We start from the raw sequence: 20,532 nt of genomic DNA on the forward strand, positions 1-20,532 counted from the left end.
CATCAGTGCTTTTAAAAGCCTCAAATACATCATCATTGTCCTTCACTTTTTTTTCTACTTTTATCTAATTTTCATGCCTTTCTCCTTAAATCAAATCTCAAAGGGGACCTCAAATTTAATGTCTTTCTCACCTTTGCATAGCATTTTTTCACACGAAAATCAACAATCCCAATTTCAATACCATCATGCACATAGCCGTTAATATAGCTAACTTCATTATGTTCATTAACAAATTCACCACCATAAGAGACCCTTAACCTCACAGAATTAGACATCTAAGTATAGCAAACAAGAGAATATCATCAAACGTTATCAAAAACCCTAAATGACGAAACAATAGAACCTAAAAAAAAGTGATGAAAAAGGTAAAGCAAAACCTAACGAAAATGAAAACCTAATAAAAAGGAAAGGACAAAGAAATTACCTTCAATGGAGGCTGACTGAACAATGAAGATGATGTTGACAGTGATACAGAGGAATTGAAGGATGAAAATGCGATTTTTTTTTCTTTATTTTTAAAGTGAGTAAAAATGGCAAAGTAGTTGATAGTTGGGTTATTCATTAACTATAGTTTAGATGAGTTTTTTTAAAATTTAAGTCAAAGGTAAAAAGAATTGGTCTAAGGTAATTTTGGGGCATAAACCGGTCATTTGGTTAGATTGGGGTAAATTGGTTGTATCGCTATTATGTTTTCCAAGTTGAAGGCTGTTGTTGGTAAAAAAAAAGTTCGAGGCTGTTAATTTAAAATTGAGTAAACTTTAAGACTGTTGTTGGTAATTGATCCAAATATAAATAGAAAAGATAATATTGTAGAGAGATATATTCTGAGTTTGTGACTATTTTTAAAGAAAATTTTATTTTCTATATTTCTCATTTAAAAAAAATGTATCCGCGAAGGACATTCATCCAAAACTCCTCATAAAATAGTCAAATACCTGATATTAATTGTCATACCAAAGTCAAATACAGCCCCTGATATGGTCCAACCTAAGTAAAAGATAGTGTCAAGGAACCAACTCAACCAAAAGCTTAAGCTGATGGTTGAGGCCCCAGGATATGTTATATACTCTAACACGCCCCCTCACACGAGAGCCCTTTGGGCTAGAAGTGTGGATGCAACACATGTTCTCCTCATACATGGTGCTCAATATTCCACTTTGAATGAGGGGTAGTTGAGATTCGAACCCGTGACCTTTTGTCACATTGGCTTCTGATACCATGTCAAGAAACCAACTCAACCAAAAGCTTAAGCTGATGGTTGAGGCCCCAGGATATGTTATATACTCTAACAGATAGTTTATAAAATAGTCAACCTTAATTTCGGATTGTATATCAATTCGTTTTCCCATTTATTAGTTTGTAAAGTTAATTCATCATGTTTTAAACTACGAGTTATCGCCAACGGATATAAATATCGTCAAAAATTCAAAGTCCAAAAGTTCTTTGCTTAAGTGATTTTAAGACATTCCATCAATTCAAAATTTATATTCAATTATTTCTTTTGGCAAAAAATATTTTTTTTTCATTTATCGAAAAATTTCTTTGTACAACTAAAACTTGAAATTCAACCTTTCTTAGTTTGCATTAATACGAAAACAAGGCTCATCTTATATTCAATTATGAAAATTTGAAAAAATTAAGAGCATTGAACAACTTTATTTCAAAAATAAGCTCCGTGAAAACTTTATTCCCAAAATAAGCGTCCGTACATCCAAACTTAGGCTTGTTATAAGTCGCTGTTACTAACAGCGAAAATCAAAAAAAAAAAAATTAAATAAAAGCCTAAGTCGCTGTTAGTAGCGACTTAAGGAGTTGACCAGTCAACTCCTTAATCTCGTAGGTTGGAATGAGAAAGTAACTGAAATAATGAAGAAGACTTAAGTTGCTGTTACTAACAGCGAATTAAAAAAAAAATTTTTTTTTAATTCGGTGTTAGTAACAGCGACTTATACCAAACCTAGATTTAGATGTACGGACGTTTATTTTGAGAATAAAGTTTTTACGAAGCTTATTTTTGGAATAAAATTATACAATGCTCTTATTTTTTTCACATTTTCTTCAATTATTAAGCGTGTGTTAGTAACCTTTGTACACTTAATAAAAACATTTGAAGATCTTCAATTAATTTTAACATTTTCAATTTCCATTAAAGAATCTCCAAGATTCCAATGGGGATGACCCCTTAATTCCTGGACCACGTCAATATTAGTTGACATATTGTGCAAACTTCATTTATACACACACTCCACATGATTATAAATAAATAATTATATAAACATATAAACGAGGTTAATAGGCATTTTAAGTCTACTTTTTGAAATAGAATTATTATGTGTTTATAAGAAAAATTACAAAGATAATAATATAATTAATTTTTGAATTTTTGTTCTTTTTTTAGTATGATTCTAAGGTTTTGTACCTATAGATCATTACTGTTCTGTTTACAATTTTAGTCCACTAAATCTGTTACATCTCTTGTTACGGATAAGAACATAACTATCTCATTTAAATTTTATTTATTATTATATATTTAATCTTTTTTTTTATTCTGTCCATTCATTTTAAATTTTTTCGTTTAATCCCAATTAAAATTAAACAAAACTAAACATGACTCATAAAAGTAATAAAAAAGAGTAGAAATATGTGAAAGGAAGGATTTGGATAGATCCCTTCCTATCATTATGTAATAGTTTTAAAGTTAAATATAGCAATCTTATTAATAAATAAAATAGATATTATTTCTATTTTCACAATACGACCCCTTATTGTTTTTCATCAAAAAATAAGGATGAAATTAACTTAAATAGTTGGTGCAATGAGTTTATTACAATTTTTTTTACAAAGACCCTTTAATTTCATTGATTACAAAGGAAAAAAAAAAATAAAAAAACACAAACAATCACACTTCACATATACAAACAAAAACATGTATTAACTTTTAATGTTCTTACTTTAACAACACAATTTGTTTTGATAAATTGTCTTGTATATTCTCAACCAAAAAAACAATTCTTAAGTTGCTTTTTGCAATAACAAATAAAAATTACTTTATTAATTTTTTATAGTAAAATATGAAAAAATAAGCTAGCATTATAATATAGTTCTATAGCATGTAAATAGTTTTTTCAGTTTAGGGGATAATTGAGTAAAGAAGAAGAGCAGATGAGAATCAAATTCAAGTAGCTGATAGAAAAAATAATAAATGATTTAAATGGAGATAAGACTAGATTTTATTGGGGATTGTGTATAATTTACATTGATATTTTGCCTTTATTAATTGATAAGGTTATGAATTATGATTGCATACATCTAAAAAGGATGTGAGAAAACAAAAGGATGTGTTCCTAATCCAACCAATTGATTGTAGACAGCTTTGAAGGTTGTCGTCAAGCTTATCTCGCTCTCAGCTACGTGTCATAACCTCCAAGTCTATTTGTAAAACTAATTAAATTTAGAGATATCATCATACAATACACGTAAAATGAATAAATTAATATTTTAATTTAACTTGCTACTGATAGTGATATATTATAAAGGTAAATTTCACCTTTAATAATACTCTCAAATAGACATAGAAGTATTTTGTGAAGTAGCATAAAAGAAATAGGTAGACAGCCTGACCTTGCAAAACATAATGATCAAAAGATATATGCTCCAGATTCCAATCTCATTCAATATTCATACTGAAGTACAGAGTATACAATATAGTTGATGGCTTGAGAGAAAGAAGAAGGGTATCATTTAAAACTCACTGACAACATTGAAGGACTTGTACAGCATAAAAACACAACAATTTAGAAAAATATTGATTATAACATGATCTATAATGTCAACTCTATTTGAGTAATGTACACAATCTGGAAATTTTCAAAAATTAATAGATGCTGATAAATGAATATTTTGATTCTGAAACCAAGCTAGCAATCACATCCTGATGACTTCTGTTGCTGCCCACCAGACATGTCAATGGTGTCGGGAAGATATCTAATGAATAAATATATCAGCGAGTTAGTACTCGACTCGAACCAAACAAAACTACTTATAGTTCTTAGAAATAACTTCTATTATTTTTACCATGCTAAAGTTGCATACATACGATGCCACCAAACCCCTCCGAGGAGCCTATGCAAAAATCATTTAATAGCGTTGGTGTATATGAAATATGGCCTCATATGACATAATGCCCCGTTTGATTAATGATATTAAAAGGTGATAACAAGAATTAATTTTAGTGATAATTTGATAAGATGTGTAAGGACAAGTTGGACTATAGACCTTGTTAAATGAACTTTTAAGCTAAACTACATTATATTTCATAATCATTCCAATATTTGATACAAACAACCGACAGCCAACAACCAACAACCAACAAGCAGCAAGCCATTAATGCAATAGAGGATAAAAAGTTTTTTACTTGCCTTGAGATTAGATGATTTTAGCTTTAACAAGGAAACAAAGGAAACCTAAAGATGACAGAAGTTAAATGAATATACTCACACTTCTTCTTCAGGCTCATTTTTTATGGCATTCTTTGCAATGCACAAAAAAGCAGCTTCGACATTGGTGCCATCTTTTGCAGATGTTTCAAAGTAGGGAATGTTTCCTTTGGAGGCACACCAAGCCTTTGCTTTCTTTGCAGACACCTAGAGACCAATAAGTAAAACTCAGGTTAGCAAAAGTACTGAAGCAATAATGGAGTAAAGAAAACATGCCGAAAAGGCTCAGAAGATAGATATGCTTTTCTTTTTTTTTTTTTCTGTAATAGTAAATCATTCATCATATCAACGTACAAACTGAATGATTAAATGGTCTTACCACTCTGCTGTTTCCACCATCTACATCTGTTTTGTTCCCCAACACAACAAAGGGGAAGTTTTCTGGGTCATGAGGACTAGCCTGCAGTGAATTGAGAAGTAAAGATAGAGAAGGTAAAACCTCCCAAGAAACGGAAAAGGAATTTGTTCGATAATACCTGTAGAAGAAAGTCTTCCCGCCATCGGTTGAGATTATCAAACGATTTTGCGACATTGACATCATAAACAAGCACACAACAGTCTGCACCACGATAGAAAGCCACACCAAGACTTTGAAATCTTTCCTGCCCAGCTGTATCCCATATCTGAAAAATATGTGCCTCGTTAATCCAAAAGTGTCGCGTAAGGAACAAGGGAAGTGAATCTCTATATGAAAAGAATGAATTTCGAAACCATATCTCATGAGTTTTAGATCACTATGATTCATCTTAATATACAACTAACTGACTAAATTTACCTAAATGATCATGAAATGACCAAACAAGGGACGTGATACACAGAATTGCAAAGAACAAGTGACCCACATCAATTTTCCCGGTTCAAGTGTAAAGACTACAAAGCTGGTAAAGAAACACAAGACCAAAGTCAGTCTCATTATCCAATCCTGTAGGCTGCAGCTCAAAATTTCCATGTAATTTCTAGTCCAGTTTATATAACCCATCAAATTTTGTACTAAACAGTAAAGTGAATCAATCTTAATACGTAATCTTTAGCACCATGAAACACAAACACAGAGGAGGGAGGGGGAGATTGTTGTTGTCCTAATACCAAATTTTAAGAAGAAAGTGATCCAGATAATTGAATCAAGATTCGCATTTCCGATGGGTAGCTAACATCCAACATTCAATCTCACACTTCAAAGCTTAAACGGAGAGAAACCACTAGGGTGCTATGTGAATTGTTATAAGAAATTTCTGATTAGATTAAAAGGAAAATTAAGTCGAGTTGCAGTCCGGCCAGCCTAATTGTATGGAACAGAGTGCTGTCCAACTAAGGTAATGTATGAGCATAAAATGGAGATAGCACATTGATAATGATACCATGCTAATGTAGGTAGGTTGATATCATACATAATTAGACTCTATGTTTTGTACTAAAGAACAAGAAATGTCATCTACTGCGCAGAAAATAGCTTGTAATAGGCACAAACAGATTATGTTGATTATCAGTTAAACTAAAAGTGACCAACACATATGCACCACTGTTCTCATGAAATAGACCAGACTGTCACCAATTGCTTTCTTCATCTACCTTCACACACCACACACCCCACAACAATCTCTAGCCTAATCACTAATCCCTCCAGTGTCCAGTCAACTCAGCTATCAAACCTACCGAGGTCTAGCATAAGAATATATCAATCGTATTGTGTTTTTAAAGATAAACAAGGTACACATACACGAGCCTGCCTAAAATTTGTTAAAGCTCAATAATATAAACCGGTTTAACTTTCTCAGTGGGTTGGGTTGCTTATTCATCATCTATAGTAACAATGAGATCACCCCATAGACTAGGATATTGTCCTTCTATCTTTTCCGAAGCATAGAAGAATGTGCTCCAATTAACTTGTCCTACTACATTGCCACTCAGTTTAAGGGTGTGTTGAGAATGCACCTGCCTTTTATACCAAGCTCTAACTCTGAATCCATATAAAACTCTTTTTAAAAGCACCCCAGATTATTTCCTCAATTGCACCCTCTCTAAGACTGAATATTCTATATAATCACTTAAGCCCTTTTGATGTGTACATTAATGTTGCTTTTTCAAAAGCTCCAATAAATTTAAAAAGTTTTTTGGTATATGCTGACTGACTAAAATAACGCAGTAGTACGTAGGCTTTATCCCATCACAATACAATTAATTCTTCACTATCCAAGAAAATCCATTATTCGCTGAGCCCACTTTATCTCTTGATCAAGCCTCAGGATGTACTATTAAATGAAGTATTCATTATTAGGATGTTATATGCCATAATAGTGCGGCTGCTCACTCCCTTTTGCCTTGTCATTTTTTTACTTTGGTATTACAGAAATTTCGACTACACAAACTAACCAGACTCCAATTTTCTTTACGCAGAGCCCTCTTGAACATGACTAATTTAAATAAAAACAACTCTGTGTGTATAATCACCACTGCAATTTACATTGCAAACAGCAAACTGCACATACCAACATTAGGAAATAGGAAATAAGTGAAACAAAGTCACAAAACACAATCCAAGCCAAAACAAGTTCCAATAAGCCACCATCACATATTTCTTATCTTGAAAACAAATTATTGACTATGTCAAATCAACCGAATGAGAATCCATAGATAATGCTTCCATATAAGAAAAATTCTGCATTCAGCAGACTTTATGATACCAATCGACGAGTTATTTTACCATAATTTCCTAGCTAATTCGCCTTTTGAATTCGACTTTTGGATTCACAATTTGCTTAAAACCGATCATAATTAACTTTAGTCGACTCACGATTCGCGAGAAGATTAGTGAATCACGTGACACTAGTTGCATCCATAGTTTTAGCCCAAAGGGCTCTCATGTAAGGGTGCGATATGTATGGATCAAACCAGTGATCACATTACATTCCTCAACAAGCAACGTACAAAATGACACAGTTTCAGTATGAAAAAGTGGGAAAATAAATATCCCAGATACAAATCACCAAAATAGAAATCCCAAAAAAAAAGAGAGGAACCATAAATAAATTCACCTGCAAAGTGAAAAGCTTGTCATCGATCTGAACTTCTTTAGTCAAAAAATCAGCTCCAATTGTGGCTTTATACTGGTTAGTGAACTTATGATTCACAAATCTGAACAAATTTTAAGGCCAAAACCAAATTATATCATATAAACATTACAGCCACAAATGCAAATCATACAGCTAAACTGAATCATAATTTGACAAACAAAAGTCATGGAAATCATTAAAAAGGATACTGATTCATCAAGGATGTTTTTCCCACACTGCATATCAAATCAAAAGATTAAAGATCAAAACAATCATCAATAAAATTTAAACTTGAACAATCAATTTGGGAATTTGTTGTTCATCGTAAAAGAGAGATGTTTGGGAAAAAAGAGAGGAAGTTTACCCGCTGTCACCTAGAATGATGACCTTCAAAAGCATTCGTCGGCGAGAAGCCATAATTACCGAAAAATGCAATGAAAACTTTCGAATTTTCCAAAAAGTAATTGAAGGGTTATTTGCTTTGAATCTGGGCAATTCTTAGTATCTATTTTTGAATTTGATTGGCTTTCTAGGAAAAAAAGAAGACGGTTTTTTTTTTTAAAAAAAAAAAAAAAAACCCTTTCCCTCGTGGCAGGCCTGGAGCAACCCATTTGTCATATCAATAAATATACATATACATATATATTATAATAGTTCAGAAAAACTTTATCCAAATGCCGCACTATTAAAGAGTGTTTTGGTGCTTCAAAGCTCATTCTATACTTTGCTTCATTGTCATTATAGTGTTGAATTTTCAAATTTAATTATTATAATGATAATATTTATATTTATAATAAATAAAAGTCTTTTCATTTTCGAATGGTAGAACTTCATTTTGTAATGGATGTTGTGACTCTTAATGAGCTTAATAGACTTAATAAGATTTACATGGTTTTCATTAAATGTAGCTATTATTTAAAAGCAGTGGTTTTTACTAACTATAGCTATTATTTATAGTTTTAGGTATTATTAAGTTAACAATTGAGACTATTCCCACAAAATTCAAATAACAAGTCCTTTGATTATTCCATAAACTCTACAATATATTTATCATGTTCCAAGACAAGAAGAAAAAACATTAGTTTTTTCACACCTCATCTTTATTCCAAAAATGTTTTAATTTGATTATATCATATTGTTTTTTGTATCCAAAGAAGTTTAATGGATATGGCTTATTAGATTTGGTTTTGGTGTTTATATGGAGTATATGATAATAAAAGAGTGATGAGTTTTGTTATTTTATTTGCTTGTTATAAGTGATATTTTTTTTAATTTACTTTATTCTTCTTATTTTGATAGACTAATTGTCAGATTGAGATTAATAAATTTGCAATTTGGTACAATTTTATTTTGATGTATGTGTAAGTTATTATTAGTTTTTTATATTCTACCTTTTTTGGTGGGAATGCAATCAAATACATCTAAAACAATTTAATTTTATGAAACTGCATTTTTAATAGTGAAATTTTTTATGAAATTAAATTAAATAATATAAAACACATTCTTATTGGTTTGTTTTAACATTGTGTCATGATTCCATGATTTATTTTGGATTAATTGGTGCTAGATCATGTTTCTTTTATTGTAAAAAAAGATAGTTAGATTGTTCATAAGTTATTGCTAATATAGTAATATTTGCATGTCCTCTGACTCTTAATTTCACTCAAATCTTCATTGTAGAAGAGGTCTATAATAAAAAAAATAATTCATATGATTCATAAATTATATATTAATTTTTTGAGTATAATAATTAAATAATATTTTTTTATCTATAATAATTAAAGAATAAATTATTTTTTTGTGGGATAATAAAATAATACAATTTAATAATTGTCTCTATTGTTACTTATATATTTTTGTATACATAAATGTTTTGTTGTTGTTTAATCACGTTCATTACTTAAACTCTTTTTTTTATAATTGAGCGACATTGGTTCAAAATATTTTATAAATCTGTAATAATAAAATCTTTTGAATACCATGTATGACACGGGTAAGTATCTAATTGTTTATTAAAGAAAAACAAGGCTAATTTGCCAAATATCAATAAAAAAGCGAACTAAGGCAACTTTAATATATAAGCTAAGAAAAAGTAGCAATTAAGAATTGTTAAATAAAGTGATGAATTACACTTAAAATATCGTTTTCATGATGCCTCATAGGCTCGCTCGTATATCTCCATTTTTGTGGCTAGAAGGCTTTTTTAACTCGAAAAAGACATGCACAGGTTTACTACACTACTCTAGCTTCAATTTTTCCATTTGGTCTTATAAATAACATCAAATAGATCTCCATGTCTTTCATAAACCCCATTTAATAATCAATTGTTATGAGTTATGGGAGTAGCTGTTAATACCTTTATTATTATAAAAGTATTATTTGAAATATAACCATAGATAAAGTTTAACAATTGGAATATTAAAATTTTGTTTTTAAAAGAAATTTTGTGGTAGTTTTTTTTTTTCAAAATCTTATTAAAAGGTAGTTGTACTATTTTTTTTATAAAAGTTTAACTTAAACACTAACTACTCATTTGGTTAATAGTACTAAATGATGGTAATAAGAATGTTTTATAGTGTAAAATTTCATTAAAAGTTCTATGTCATTTCCATGGTAATGAAACTTTAATTACAAAAATAAAAGTGATTTTTTTACAAATTTTCATTACCACTTAGTACCACCACTCCCAAAAATAATACATTGAAATGATTTTTATGAAGAAAATAAGATAATTGAAATTAAACAAGTATAACCATTAAAATGATCAAGAGATTTTTCAACCAAAGTTACACTGATTTTATAATTATTATCATCGTTTATTAGTGCACCAACCAAAAGGGCATTAAAAGATACAACAATACACTTCTCAGTTAACACTAAAACAAATCTTGTAGTGGAAAAAAAGTTATGAATAAGACACTTGCAATGTCTAAATTTTCAAGAGCACGTATAAAGTCTTGAAATATGAAGGCTTTTACAAGATCATATTTCTTTATGCAAAGCTAACACATCATTTTTTACACCTTTTTATACTTTACAGCAAAATTTACATTTCTAATTATCAACACTATTTTGTAAACGATAGAAAAATCAGTCTAAAAAAAGCTTAATTATATTATGTACATTTTCTTTACTAAAAATGATATACATTACTTTAGTGTAAATGGAGCATTTTCATAGTTAATGAGACCAATTCAATCAGATAGATCATTAAAAATTATTGTTTACGCTCCATATACTGTAGCGAGTGACATCTATAGTATGGCATTATTAAGCTTCCAATGCAAAGCGTTATGTCTAAATCTGTTCTCATCCTTTTTCGTATTTTTTACTTGGTTTGAACACTCTTTTGTATCTATTTCTTTTGGCACAACATAGACAAAATGAATAGGAATATCATCCATCTTCATCAAAGGCTCTAAGGCCTTAACCACCGCACTCATCATAGGCCTCGACTTAGGATTTGGGCTAAGGCATTGATATGCTAACGCAGTGGCTACCTTTGCCCCTTGATATGAGAATTGTCCCTCGAGCCTAGGGTCCATAATTATGTTAAAATGTCGTGGATGCTTTAAGTAAGGCAGAGCCCATTCAACTAGACAACGCTCTCGTCTAGGACGAGTCTCGTCCATACATCTCTTTCCGGTCAATAGCTCGAGAAGCACTACTCCATAGCTATACACATCACACATGGTTGTCAAATGACCTGTAATTTGTTTATTATATATTCAACTTGTTAGAAACTTTGACGTACATTTTTTTTAACATTTGTTTATACTTAATGTAAGCATTTCTTGCAAGTTGCTTAAAAATAACATCAATATATATTATGTATGCTCGTCAACGTTAACATGCAATGGAATCTTCTTTATTATATTATTTTTAATTATTTATTATATTCTAGATTTGTTAGTATATTTAAGTGAATGTTATAACTTCCCCTTGTTCAAAATAGTTGTTACGCACACTTTTTATTTTATGTTATCCAATGTATTATTTCAATTTAATTCTTAATATATTTAGTTATGTATGTATAATTAAAATTACGAAAAATTGATATTATAAAAAAAGCCATTAATACGAATCAAAAAGAATTCCACTTAATAATATTTTTTCTTATATTTAAAGAATTAAATACAAAATATATTGATTACTTTTTAAATATAGCAATTATCTTTAACCAGAAAAGAAATACTCCCTCCTATTCAACCTAAGTGTCCCGTTTGCTTTTTGCACTCTATTCAATGCACTTATTCAATCCTTGAAATCTCTAATTGTGTATAATTAAATATTATGAAAGGTTGATATAAATAATCCTTGTATTGAAACGAATCAAACAAGATCTCACTTAACTATGTTTTAACTTATAGATTAATAATAAAATACAAATTAAAAGTAAGAAATGAATAGTGTCAAAAAAGTAAATGAACACTATCAGTAAATAGAAGGGAGTAATATAATATACCTGCCTCTAGATATTCAGGAGCAGCATAACCTTCGGTACCTAGTATGTGTTCTGGAGTTACATGACCTTTATCTCCTTTTGGCCCATCTCTTGCATACCCAAAATCTGACAGCTTTGCTTTAAAATTCTGTGTCCAAATTAAACTAGAAAATATAAATAAAATGACGCAAAATTTATTTTAAGGACAGAAAAATATATAATTTACTTGACCTTGTTACTAAAACTCAAGTATTCCTATTAAATCTATAAATAAAATATAATTTTAGAAATTTCAAATTTGATTTAAAGTAGCGACTTACAGAATCTAAGAGTATATTTGCCGCCTTAAAATCTGTTAAGATCACAGATTTACTAGATTCATGAAGAAATGCTAGACCTTTGGCAGCTCCTAGCGCAATTTTTATTCTTGTCAACCATGGTATGGCTATAGACCACTCTACATTCACAAAATTCTTGTCAAACTTTTGAAAATAATTTGTGAAAACTCTATAATATATTATATATTCTATCAAAAACTCACTCGGGAATAAGTGGTTGTCCAAACTGCCTCTAGCCATATATTCATAAACAAGAATTCTTTGTTCATTCTCACAACAATACCCTATCAACTTCACCAAATTTTGATGTCTCAATTGACCAAGATATATAACTTCAGCCTGAAAAATGTAACCCAAAATAACCATATATTATCCAAAATAATAATATGTGGCATTTTTTTTTATTATAGGCTGGAAAATTAAACCAAAAACCTTATTTGAAAAATGCAATACTTATTTCAGTTGAATAAAATCTAAATTAAAGAACTGTGACTTAAATTTTAAATATGTAGCAAATTCAAAACGACTTATTATCATATTAAGTTAATGGATTACCAGCCACTCTTTATGCCCTTGTGAACCATGCAAATCCAAGACCTTAATAGCCACAGGTTGAGCTTTTAAAACCCCGGATCCGGGTCCAACCTTATCATCAATGAACCCTTTATACACAACACCAAATCCGCCTTCACCAATGAAGTTACCAGTATAAGAGAAGTTATTAGAAATGATCTTTACCTCATCCAAACTAAACACTCGAACATTTGATCCAATCAAAGAGTTAGAAAGGTCATTAATGGAGAATTCCGAATCCGGGTTACAAATGTCGGATATGGATAGCCTTTGTGGATATGTTGCTGGTACAACTTTGTTTGGTTCATTTTTGATCATGGATTTGGGTTTGGATATGGGTTTTGATTCCATTACATGGAAGCACTTGGGTAGAATGTTCTTCCACATTATTAGTATTTTTAATTAATTTACTAATATTTTATTATTTTGTAAATTATATGACTATGAATTGATTTGGGTGGAATTAGCTAGCAATGAGATTGCTGAATTTATATTGGAGAGTTGTTAAAGATCAAAACTTCGTGCTGCTGATGTGTGCTGTAGTTTTGTGTTTTGCCCCCAGCTTTACTAGTTTTCTAGTATTTGTAAAAGTTTATCTAGTATAATCACCTACTCCCTAACTCCTAGACAACTAACACATTATTTTAACGGATTCTGTTGAATTTGTCTCATTTTCATTTTTTAGTCATGACATCTTTTATTTTGTTCACACATTTATTTCATTTTTCCATACAATATAGCCCCTTATAATCAGAGGTGTTCATTGGGGTCATCGGGTTGATTTCGGATCAGGTATTTTAGTTCGGTTTAAATCGGATTTTGTGTTTACATTAATTTTTACATAATTGTAAATTTATTTTTAAGTCGTCAAATCGAGTTCGGTTATAAGCTCGGTGAATATCAAGTCATCGGATCTGTTTTGAGCACCTTTACTTACGTTTAAGACCAAGACAATAAGTGTCTTATTTGAAATTTACATAAATATTAAAGAAAGAAGAGAATTACAATAGGGTGTCGATATCTATATATTAGGAGGGGACCAAATAAAAACATTTTCACATGTACAAATTAAGGAAGAGACTATCACAAAAAGGTGTCCGTATGTACAAATAGAGAATCACAATAAAAATTTATCCATATGTACAAATTAAAGAGAAAGCCATGATAAAAGAATGTGTTTATATATGTCAAAAATAATTACTTAAAATAAAAAAAGTGAACAATTGAGGTGAATTGGTAAAAGGGAATTCAAATATTTGCTTTGAAAAGAAAAGAGTCTCGTTTACCATTTTTATCGATTTTTACCTTATATATTTGTGGCTATTTCTTTGGCATAAAAGAGTAACAATTGGTATATTTGTTTATGTTATTTAACCATACATATATTCAATCCATTATATTATATTTTTTTTTTGATTTCTTATGGGAATGGATTTTAAATTAAATGATTTTAATATTAGTGTACAAGTTAAGGGAACTAAAAGCATCCAGCTCCGTACGGAATTTGATTACTATGTCCGGATAATCAACACTCTTGATCATTTTACTATTAATTGATACACATATCAATTCAGAATAATAATTAATTAATTATGATAATTAGAGACAAATTTAAAATTTTAATAATATGGGTCATTAAGTTGACTATTACGATGAGATCAAAGCAAAAAAATAGATGACAATGACATTCTTTTTGTTAAATTATTTGTTTTTTTTTTACGATTTTTCTCAACATAGTATAATTTATTTTTTATAATGATATTGTCTGGTAATGACGAATTTATAACATTATTACAAATAAGTCGAACATTCATATCTATATGTGTAATTGAACCTACCTGATTATCATTTTCTATATTAATTAACAATAATAAACTTTCAATCAAATGATCCAAGACCATAACAGACAGACTTGCACCAAGATTCTCGCTGGTGACCAGCCATCCACCCCTATATGGTATAGGTCTGCCGCTTTACATAATTATTTAACTTTTATAATATTTATTTGTATTTCATTCTTTTTACATATTTACTCTAATTCTATTTTGCCATAACACAAACCCTTTCTTTATTAAAAGAACATTTACAAGAAAATTTCACTGATATGCAAACTGAAATAATTAAGATTATCTACATTGATTTATTAAATGAACATTTACAAGAAAATTTCAGTAATCCTAATCTTCACATAATACAAGCCATTTCACCCTTCTCCCATGTCCCATAATCAAAACAAAGAAACAAAGAACAAATTAAACAAGAATTTCTGTAAAATTGTAAGAAAAAGAATGAAAAATTCGAAGTGAATATTAAGATCAGACTCTTAAAATACTAGGATCACTAAAATCAGTGCTTGAGGCAGAGGAATTAAGACCATATTCACTAGTATCCTCACTGTACCTACTAGAACTACTTGTATACCCATCATTGTTGCTTGTCAATGCCATATTCTTTAGTTCTTCCATGTAGTTTCGTGCATCGAAATCTAAGCTTTCGTTGGGAAGATGCATCGCGTTTTGCCCGGGTCTAGTTCCATCATCAAGGTCTGATGCTGGGAGGTTCCCCTCTAAAGCCCGCACTACCTGCATTTGTATACACATTCCATGCTCAGAATTCGATAACTTTTTCCTTGAGATCCTAAGATATGTTATATAATATTTAATACCCCTCACACATCTCTCTAATGAATCCAATGTGATAGAAGAGTCACATGGGTGAATCCCATCCACCCCTCGATCCACGTGGAAGATTTAGGATGACATGTATGAAAAAAGCACGTTCTAACTTAAACTTTTAATTGAATTGGTTTCTTGATAGTTTTCTTTGGAATCAAGGTTACTACTAGAGTATATATAACATATCCTAAAGGCTTTCTTGACAGGGTATCAGAAACTAGCTTGACAAAAGGCCACGGTTAGAATCTCAACCATTTAAGGTGGAATATTCAGTGCCAGATATAAGGAGGGCATGCGCTGCATCCACACTTCTAATTCAAGGGGTCTCATGTGAGGAGGCGTGTTAGAGTATATAACATATCTTGGGGCCTCAACCATCGGTTTAAGCTTTTGGTTGAATTGGTTTCTTGACAATTACTAAGGGTTGTTAAGATTATGAACAATGTTTAGAAAGGATGTCAAATAAATGGCAGGTTCATGAAAATTTGACAGCAAGAGTTACCTGGCTCATTCTTGGCCTATGCCAAGCTGAAAGACGAACACAAGCGGCAGCACAGGCAATCATATTAGCCATTTCATCAACATTATAATCATTTTTCAATTTGGGATCAGCTAGAGTATCAAATTTTCCGTCCTCAATAGCTTGTGCTAGCAGGGGTCGAGCCTATAGTAACATTGAAACACAAAAATCTCAAATCTGTTCATATAATTGTTCAGTTTATGAGCCTGAAGACTAATTTAGAATAGTTGATTACCCAATTAACCAAGCTTCCATTGGTGACAGATTCGAAGTTGGTGATGGGTGGGCGGCCAGTTATAAGCTCAAGGAGCATAACCCCATAAGAATACACATCTGTTTTATCAGTAACTTTACCACTTGATACATATTCTGGGGCTAAGTACCTGCATATATGCATGATTATAGAAATGTGGTAACAAGATAAAAATTGTTCAATGCTCTATAAAACTATGATTGTTGAAGAGGGATCGGACTTACCCAAAAGTTCCTATAACTCGAGTGGTTATGTGGGTAACAGTGGGATTAGAACTCGAGAAAATTTTCGCCAGTCCAAAGTCGGAAACCTATGCAATAGACCATCAACTTAAGCTTTTAGTTAAAAATATCACTTGAAATGGTATCAGAGCTAGGTCAATGTGACTAAAGGTCACGAATACTTTGACTACTCTCATTTCAAGTGAAATATTTAGGGGAATTTCAATTGTTAGAGAAATGCAAGATGTGACAAAGATAGCTTTTCATCACCTTTGCCTCAAAGTTAAAGTCGAGGAGGATATTAGCAGCTTTGATATCTCGATGAATGATTGTAGGACTACCTGCAACAAATAGCAGATGTTCCATATTAAACACTACTTGTGAATCTTTTCATCAATTGACTAAAGTGTGTAACTCTTACAGTCTTCATGTAGATATGCTAATCCTTTTGCAGAGCCTATTGCAATCCTCATTCTAGTAGGCCAATCCATCACTGGTTGCTTTTTTCCTGCAATTTTGATTATTTCTCAAATATTATACATAACATTGGACTTAAACTACTGGGGTTATAAAACCTTTTTTATCCCTGCAACCTAAGTTGTACAACATTCCATTCTTGACAAATCAATTTAATTGATTGATTAATATTGAAAAATAAAGTCACGTCGTACTGTATTAACTGTGGTGTAAATTTTTTCAATTTACCAAACCAGTTTAACCGTATTTTAGGCCAATTCAAGGGATATCTCATAATTTCGAGCGACATGATCACATCAATAATGTGTTTTTGCACAATGGGTTGAGTTGAATATGCCAAACATGTCTAGTGTCTTATGACATGTGCTCTTATAATATAGGTGCAAGATATGTTTTATACTCGAACAAGCCCTCTCACATGAGAAATTTTCATGCCAGAAGCGTAGAAGCAACACATATCCTCCTCATACTTAAGAGGCAAGAAATATGGATGCAGCACATACCATCCTCATACATGGCGCAAAATATTCCACTTCAATGAAATGATGAGTTATTAAGATTTGAACCCGTGATCTATGGCACATTGGCTTCTAATATCATATCAAGAAATGAATTCAACCAAAATATTATGCTAATAGTTGAGGCCCCAAGATGTGTTTTATACTAACTCTATACGTGTATTGGACCAACTTAGCTACCATTCTTATATGTTTTTATACTCAAGGCTATAACCTAGACAAACCTGGGCAAAAATTCCCTCTAAACACCATGAACTACTAATATTTTACTCTATAATAAAAAAAGGAAAATCAATAAACATACCATGTAAGTGGAAGTCCAAGGTATTGTTAGTTACAAACTCATAAACAAGCAATCTCTCAGCACCAGCAATGCAATATCCAATCAAGGAAACAAGATGCTTATGATGAACTTGGCTTATTATCTCAACCTCTGCTCTGAACTCCCTATCTGCCTGATGCCCTCCAATTTTCAGCTGTTTCACTGCAACCTCCTTCCCATTTAGAAGTACTCCTTTGTGCACGTACCCAAAACCGCCTTGTCCAATTAGGTTCTCATCGGAGAACCCATTGGTCGCTCTCATTAACTCATTGTACGTGAACTTCCCGCTTGAAAAGGTGGGACCCACAAATGTCAATGAGGTCCCATTAGTGATAGCCATGTTTGAACCCTTAGAAGTGGCTACATTGATCATATTGTCATTGTGGTGCACTTGAGTGTTATTAGAGCCACGCTTTGTGTATTGTGATAGTGAATTTTTCTCTGATCAATAAAATTCAATCATGGATATCAATTTCATGTCGCAACATCAATCTTGTATATCACATACATGTTCAATCTTGTATACTCCCAACTATTGTTCTTTGACTCAAAATATCAAAAAAAAAAAAAAAAAAACTGATTGAAAACAATTTACATCGTATTCAAGGTTAAGTATCCCAATAATTAGGGGTATATAGAGTTAAATAATAGTTAAGGATATTTTAAGTCAATAAGTATTTTACAAATTTTTCTTTTCTATTTTAGGCAATTATATTCAAAATTTTTTAGATTGGCTTTTGTTATAAGCACAATGATTGATTATCAACGTAAGGTCCCGTAGCTCAGTTGGTTAGAGCGTTGGTCTTATGAGCCGAAGGTCGCGGGTTCGAGCCCCGCCGGGACCAATAGTTCAATAATTTTTTATTTTTTAAAATTGAGTTGATTAAACTTTCCATTTCTATTAACAAAATTTCCCAAATTGATGAAATAAACTAAGTAAATTACCTTGAAAATCACTAAATATTGTAGCATGCTTTCTTCTAGAAGAACCATGATTATGAGAATTGTTGTTATATCTCCTCTTACAGAACAGAAACAGAAGGCCAAAAACAGCTACAAGAAGCAGAAGCAAAATCCCACCAACAGCCAACCCCATAATAAACCCATTGGCTACATTATTAGACCCATCAGTAGTTTTAATATTCTGATGATCACCTGATGAAGTTGATGTTAAGACTCCATTGATACTACCATGTAGAGGAGCTGCAGGAGGACTTAACGTTGTCCCAGGAAGTATGGGAGGCGGCGTAGATGATTCCGTTGAGAATGGAATCAACGCGCCGCCATTTGGAGACTGTGGGACCGGCGTTGGAACAGGTGCTGATGAAGGAAGAACAGCAGAAGTTGGAAGTGATGATGGCGGTCCAAGGGTTGTAATAGTACTACTTTTAGGCGTCAATGGGCTTACGAAGAATGGGGGTGCCTCACTTATGGGCCGGGTTTCGGGCCTCGTAGAGATTCCGGTTGGCGTTGCTTGCGGGAGCGGTTGTGGATGTGGGTGTGGTTCTGGGTCTGGGTTTGGGTCTGAGTCTGGGTCGAATATAGGAGATAATGATGGTGGTATTGAAGGTATTGATATCGGCATTGGGGCCGGTCCAGGGAATTCCGGTACCGGAAAGTTTAGAATTCCGCCATTATATTCTGGTAGTGTGGCCGGCGGGAGAGAAGACATGGGCTCTAGGATATGGATGATGGTAATGTTTGTATGAGTTTTGTCAGCATATAGTAGTAAAGCAAAAGGAAACAAGGGACTATGTGGTTGATGAAATTCTTTTGTTAACTAAATTTTGTCAGTAAATCCTCATAAAAGTATGGAGAATTGGACAAAATATGTGAAGAAAGCCCGTGAATGAAGAATTTTGATAGTAGTACTCCTATCCTATGTGATATGTTTGTCCTCGAAGTAAGTGATGTAAAATGGGCCCTACACATCTTGGGGTGCATTAAAGAACATATTGTGGGAATCATAAGTTAATCTATTAGTTGAAAATTCTTTTTTTTTTCCTTTGTAAAAAAAATTTGATATTCACCGACTATATAAAAAATTAACCCTTTTCATATCTTGTATTGTATTTAGGGATTTCCTAGCGTACCTTCCAATCAAAAAACAAGAGCTTATTGTTTTTGCGAGACTTGGTTAAAAACATAAGTTTTTATCATGGAAAAAGGTATAATTTTTTTTCTAAAAGCAAGAAAGTATATTTTCTCTACAATTATTTATGGCCAATTTAATTTTCTCAATCATTTTTATTATAAGTCAATCAAAAAAACATACTCGAATTTTACTTAATTTTTTATTTTCTTATTTAAAAATGGTAGAAGAAATACAGTAAAACTCGAACACATTTTGATCACTATTACAGTATGCTGGATAATGCAAAAGGGGTGTTATTTGGTTGTTATACCTTTAAATACAATTGAGATCATTAAATATCCCTTAATCCTATCTAAATAACTTTTTACACCATTACAATGCTGATTATATTAGTTTGATAAATTTGAAAATTTCTCAAAACAAATTTTGCACCATGACTTAGGACTAGGGGAACCAAAGTGATGGCCACATTATCTTGAGCAGATGAAGCATGGGAGTGAGTGAATTAGAAGCTTTGAAGCTTTGAAGCTTTAGGTAGGCAATAAGCAAT

General features: G+C 31.6%; 3 protein-coding genes and 1 non-coding gene across 4 annotated transcripts; 1 reads left to right on the plus strand and 3 right to left on the minus strand.

The window, feature by feature from the left end:
* Nucleotides 1-3,635: 3,635 nt before the first annotated feature.
* Nucleotides 3,636-8,143, minus strand: LOC130804610 (ras-related protein RABG3c). Its single transcript, XM_057669109.1, has 7 exons — nucleotides 7,911-8,143; nucleotides 7,756-7,782; nucleotides 7,529-7,628; nucleotides 4,973-5,119; nucleotides 4,816-4,896; nucleotides 4,498-4,643; nucleotides 3,636-3,984 (listed from the first exon to the last, which is right to left on the minus strand). The coding sequence occupies exons 1-7, from the start codon at nucleotides 7,961-7,963 to the stop codon at nucleotides 3,918-3,920; spliced, it is 621 nt and encodes a 206-aa protein (XP_057525092.1). The 5' UTR covers nucleotides 7,964-8,143; the 3' UTR covers nucleotides 3,636-3,917.
* A 2,317-nt stretch (nucleotides 8,144-10,460) lies between these two features.
* Nucleotides 10,461-14,081, minus strand: LOC130804611 (serine/threonine-protein kinase RIPK-like). The gene is made up of 5 exons (XM_057669110.1): nucleotides 12,884-14,081; nucleotides 12,532-12,667; nucleotides 12,311-12,447; nucleotides 12,012-12,138; nucleotides 10,461-11,252 (listed from the first exon to the last, which is right to left on the minus strand). The coding sequence occupies exons 1-5, from the start codon at nucleotides 13,286-13,288 to the stop codon at nucleotides 10,801-10,803; spliced, it is 1,257 nt and encodes a 418-aa protein (XP_057525093.1). The 5' UTR covers nucleotides 13,289-14,081; the 3' UTR covers nucleotides 10,461-10,800.
* An 885-nt stretch (nucleotides 14,082-14,966) lies between these two features.
* LOC130804612 (proline-rich receptor-like protein kinase PERK15) lies at nucleotides 14,967-19,819 on the minus strand. The gene is made up of 8 exons (XM_057669111.1): nucleotides 18,833-19,819; nucleotides 17,870-18,328; nucleotides 16,992-17,078; nucleotides 16,841-16,911; nucleotides 16,574-16,659; nucleotides 16,332-16,479; nucleotides 16,079-16,240; nucleotides 14,967-15,483 (listed from the first exon to the last, which is right to left on the minus strand). The coding sequence occupies exons 1-8, from the start codon at nucleotides 19,557-19,559 to the stop codon at nucleotides 15,217-15,219; spliced, it is 2,007 nt and encodes a 668-aa protein (XP_057525094.1). The 5' UTR covers nucleotides 19,560-19,819; the 3' UTR covers nucleotides 14,967-15,216.
* Nucleotides 18,659-18,732, plus strand: TRNAI-UAU (transfer RNA isoleucine (anticodon UAU)). Its single transcript has one exon. It is a non-coding gene; the product is annotated as a tRNA-Ile (tRNA).
* Nucleotides 19,820-20,532: the final 713 nt, after the last annotated feature.

Source organism: Amaranthus tricolor, chromosome 17 (genome assembly GCF_026212465.1).
Source record: "Amaranthus tricolor cultivar Red isolate AtriRed21 chromosome 17, ASM2621246v1, whole genome shotgun sequence".
Lineage (NCBI taxonomy): Eukaryota > Viridiplantae > Streptophyta > Magnoliopsida > Caryophyllales > Amaranthaceae > Amaranthus > Amaranthus tricolor.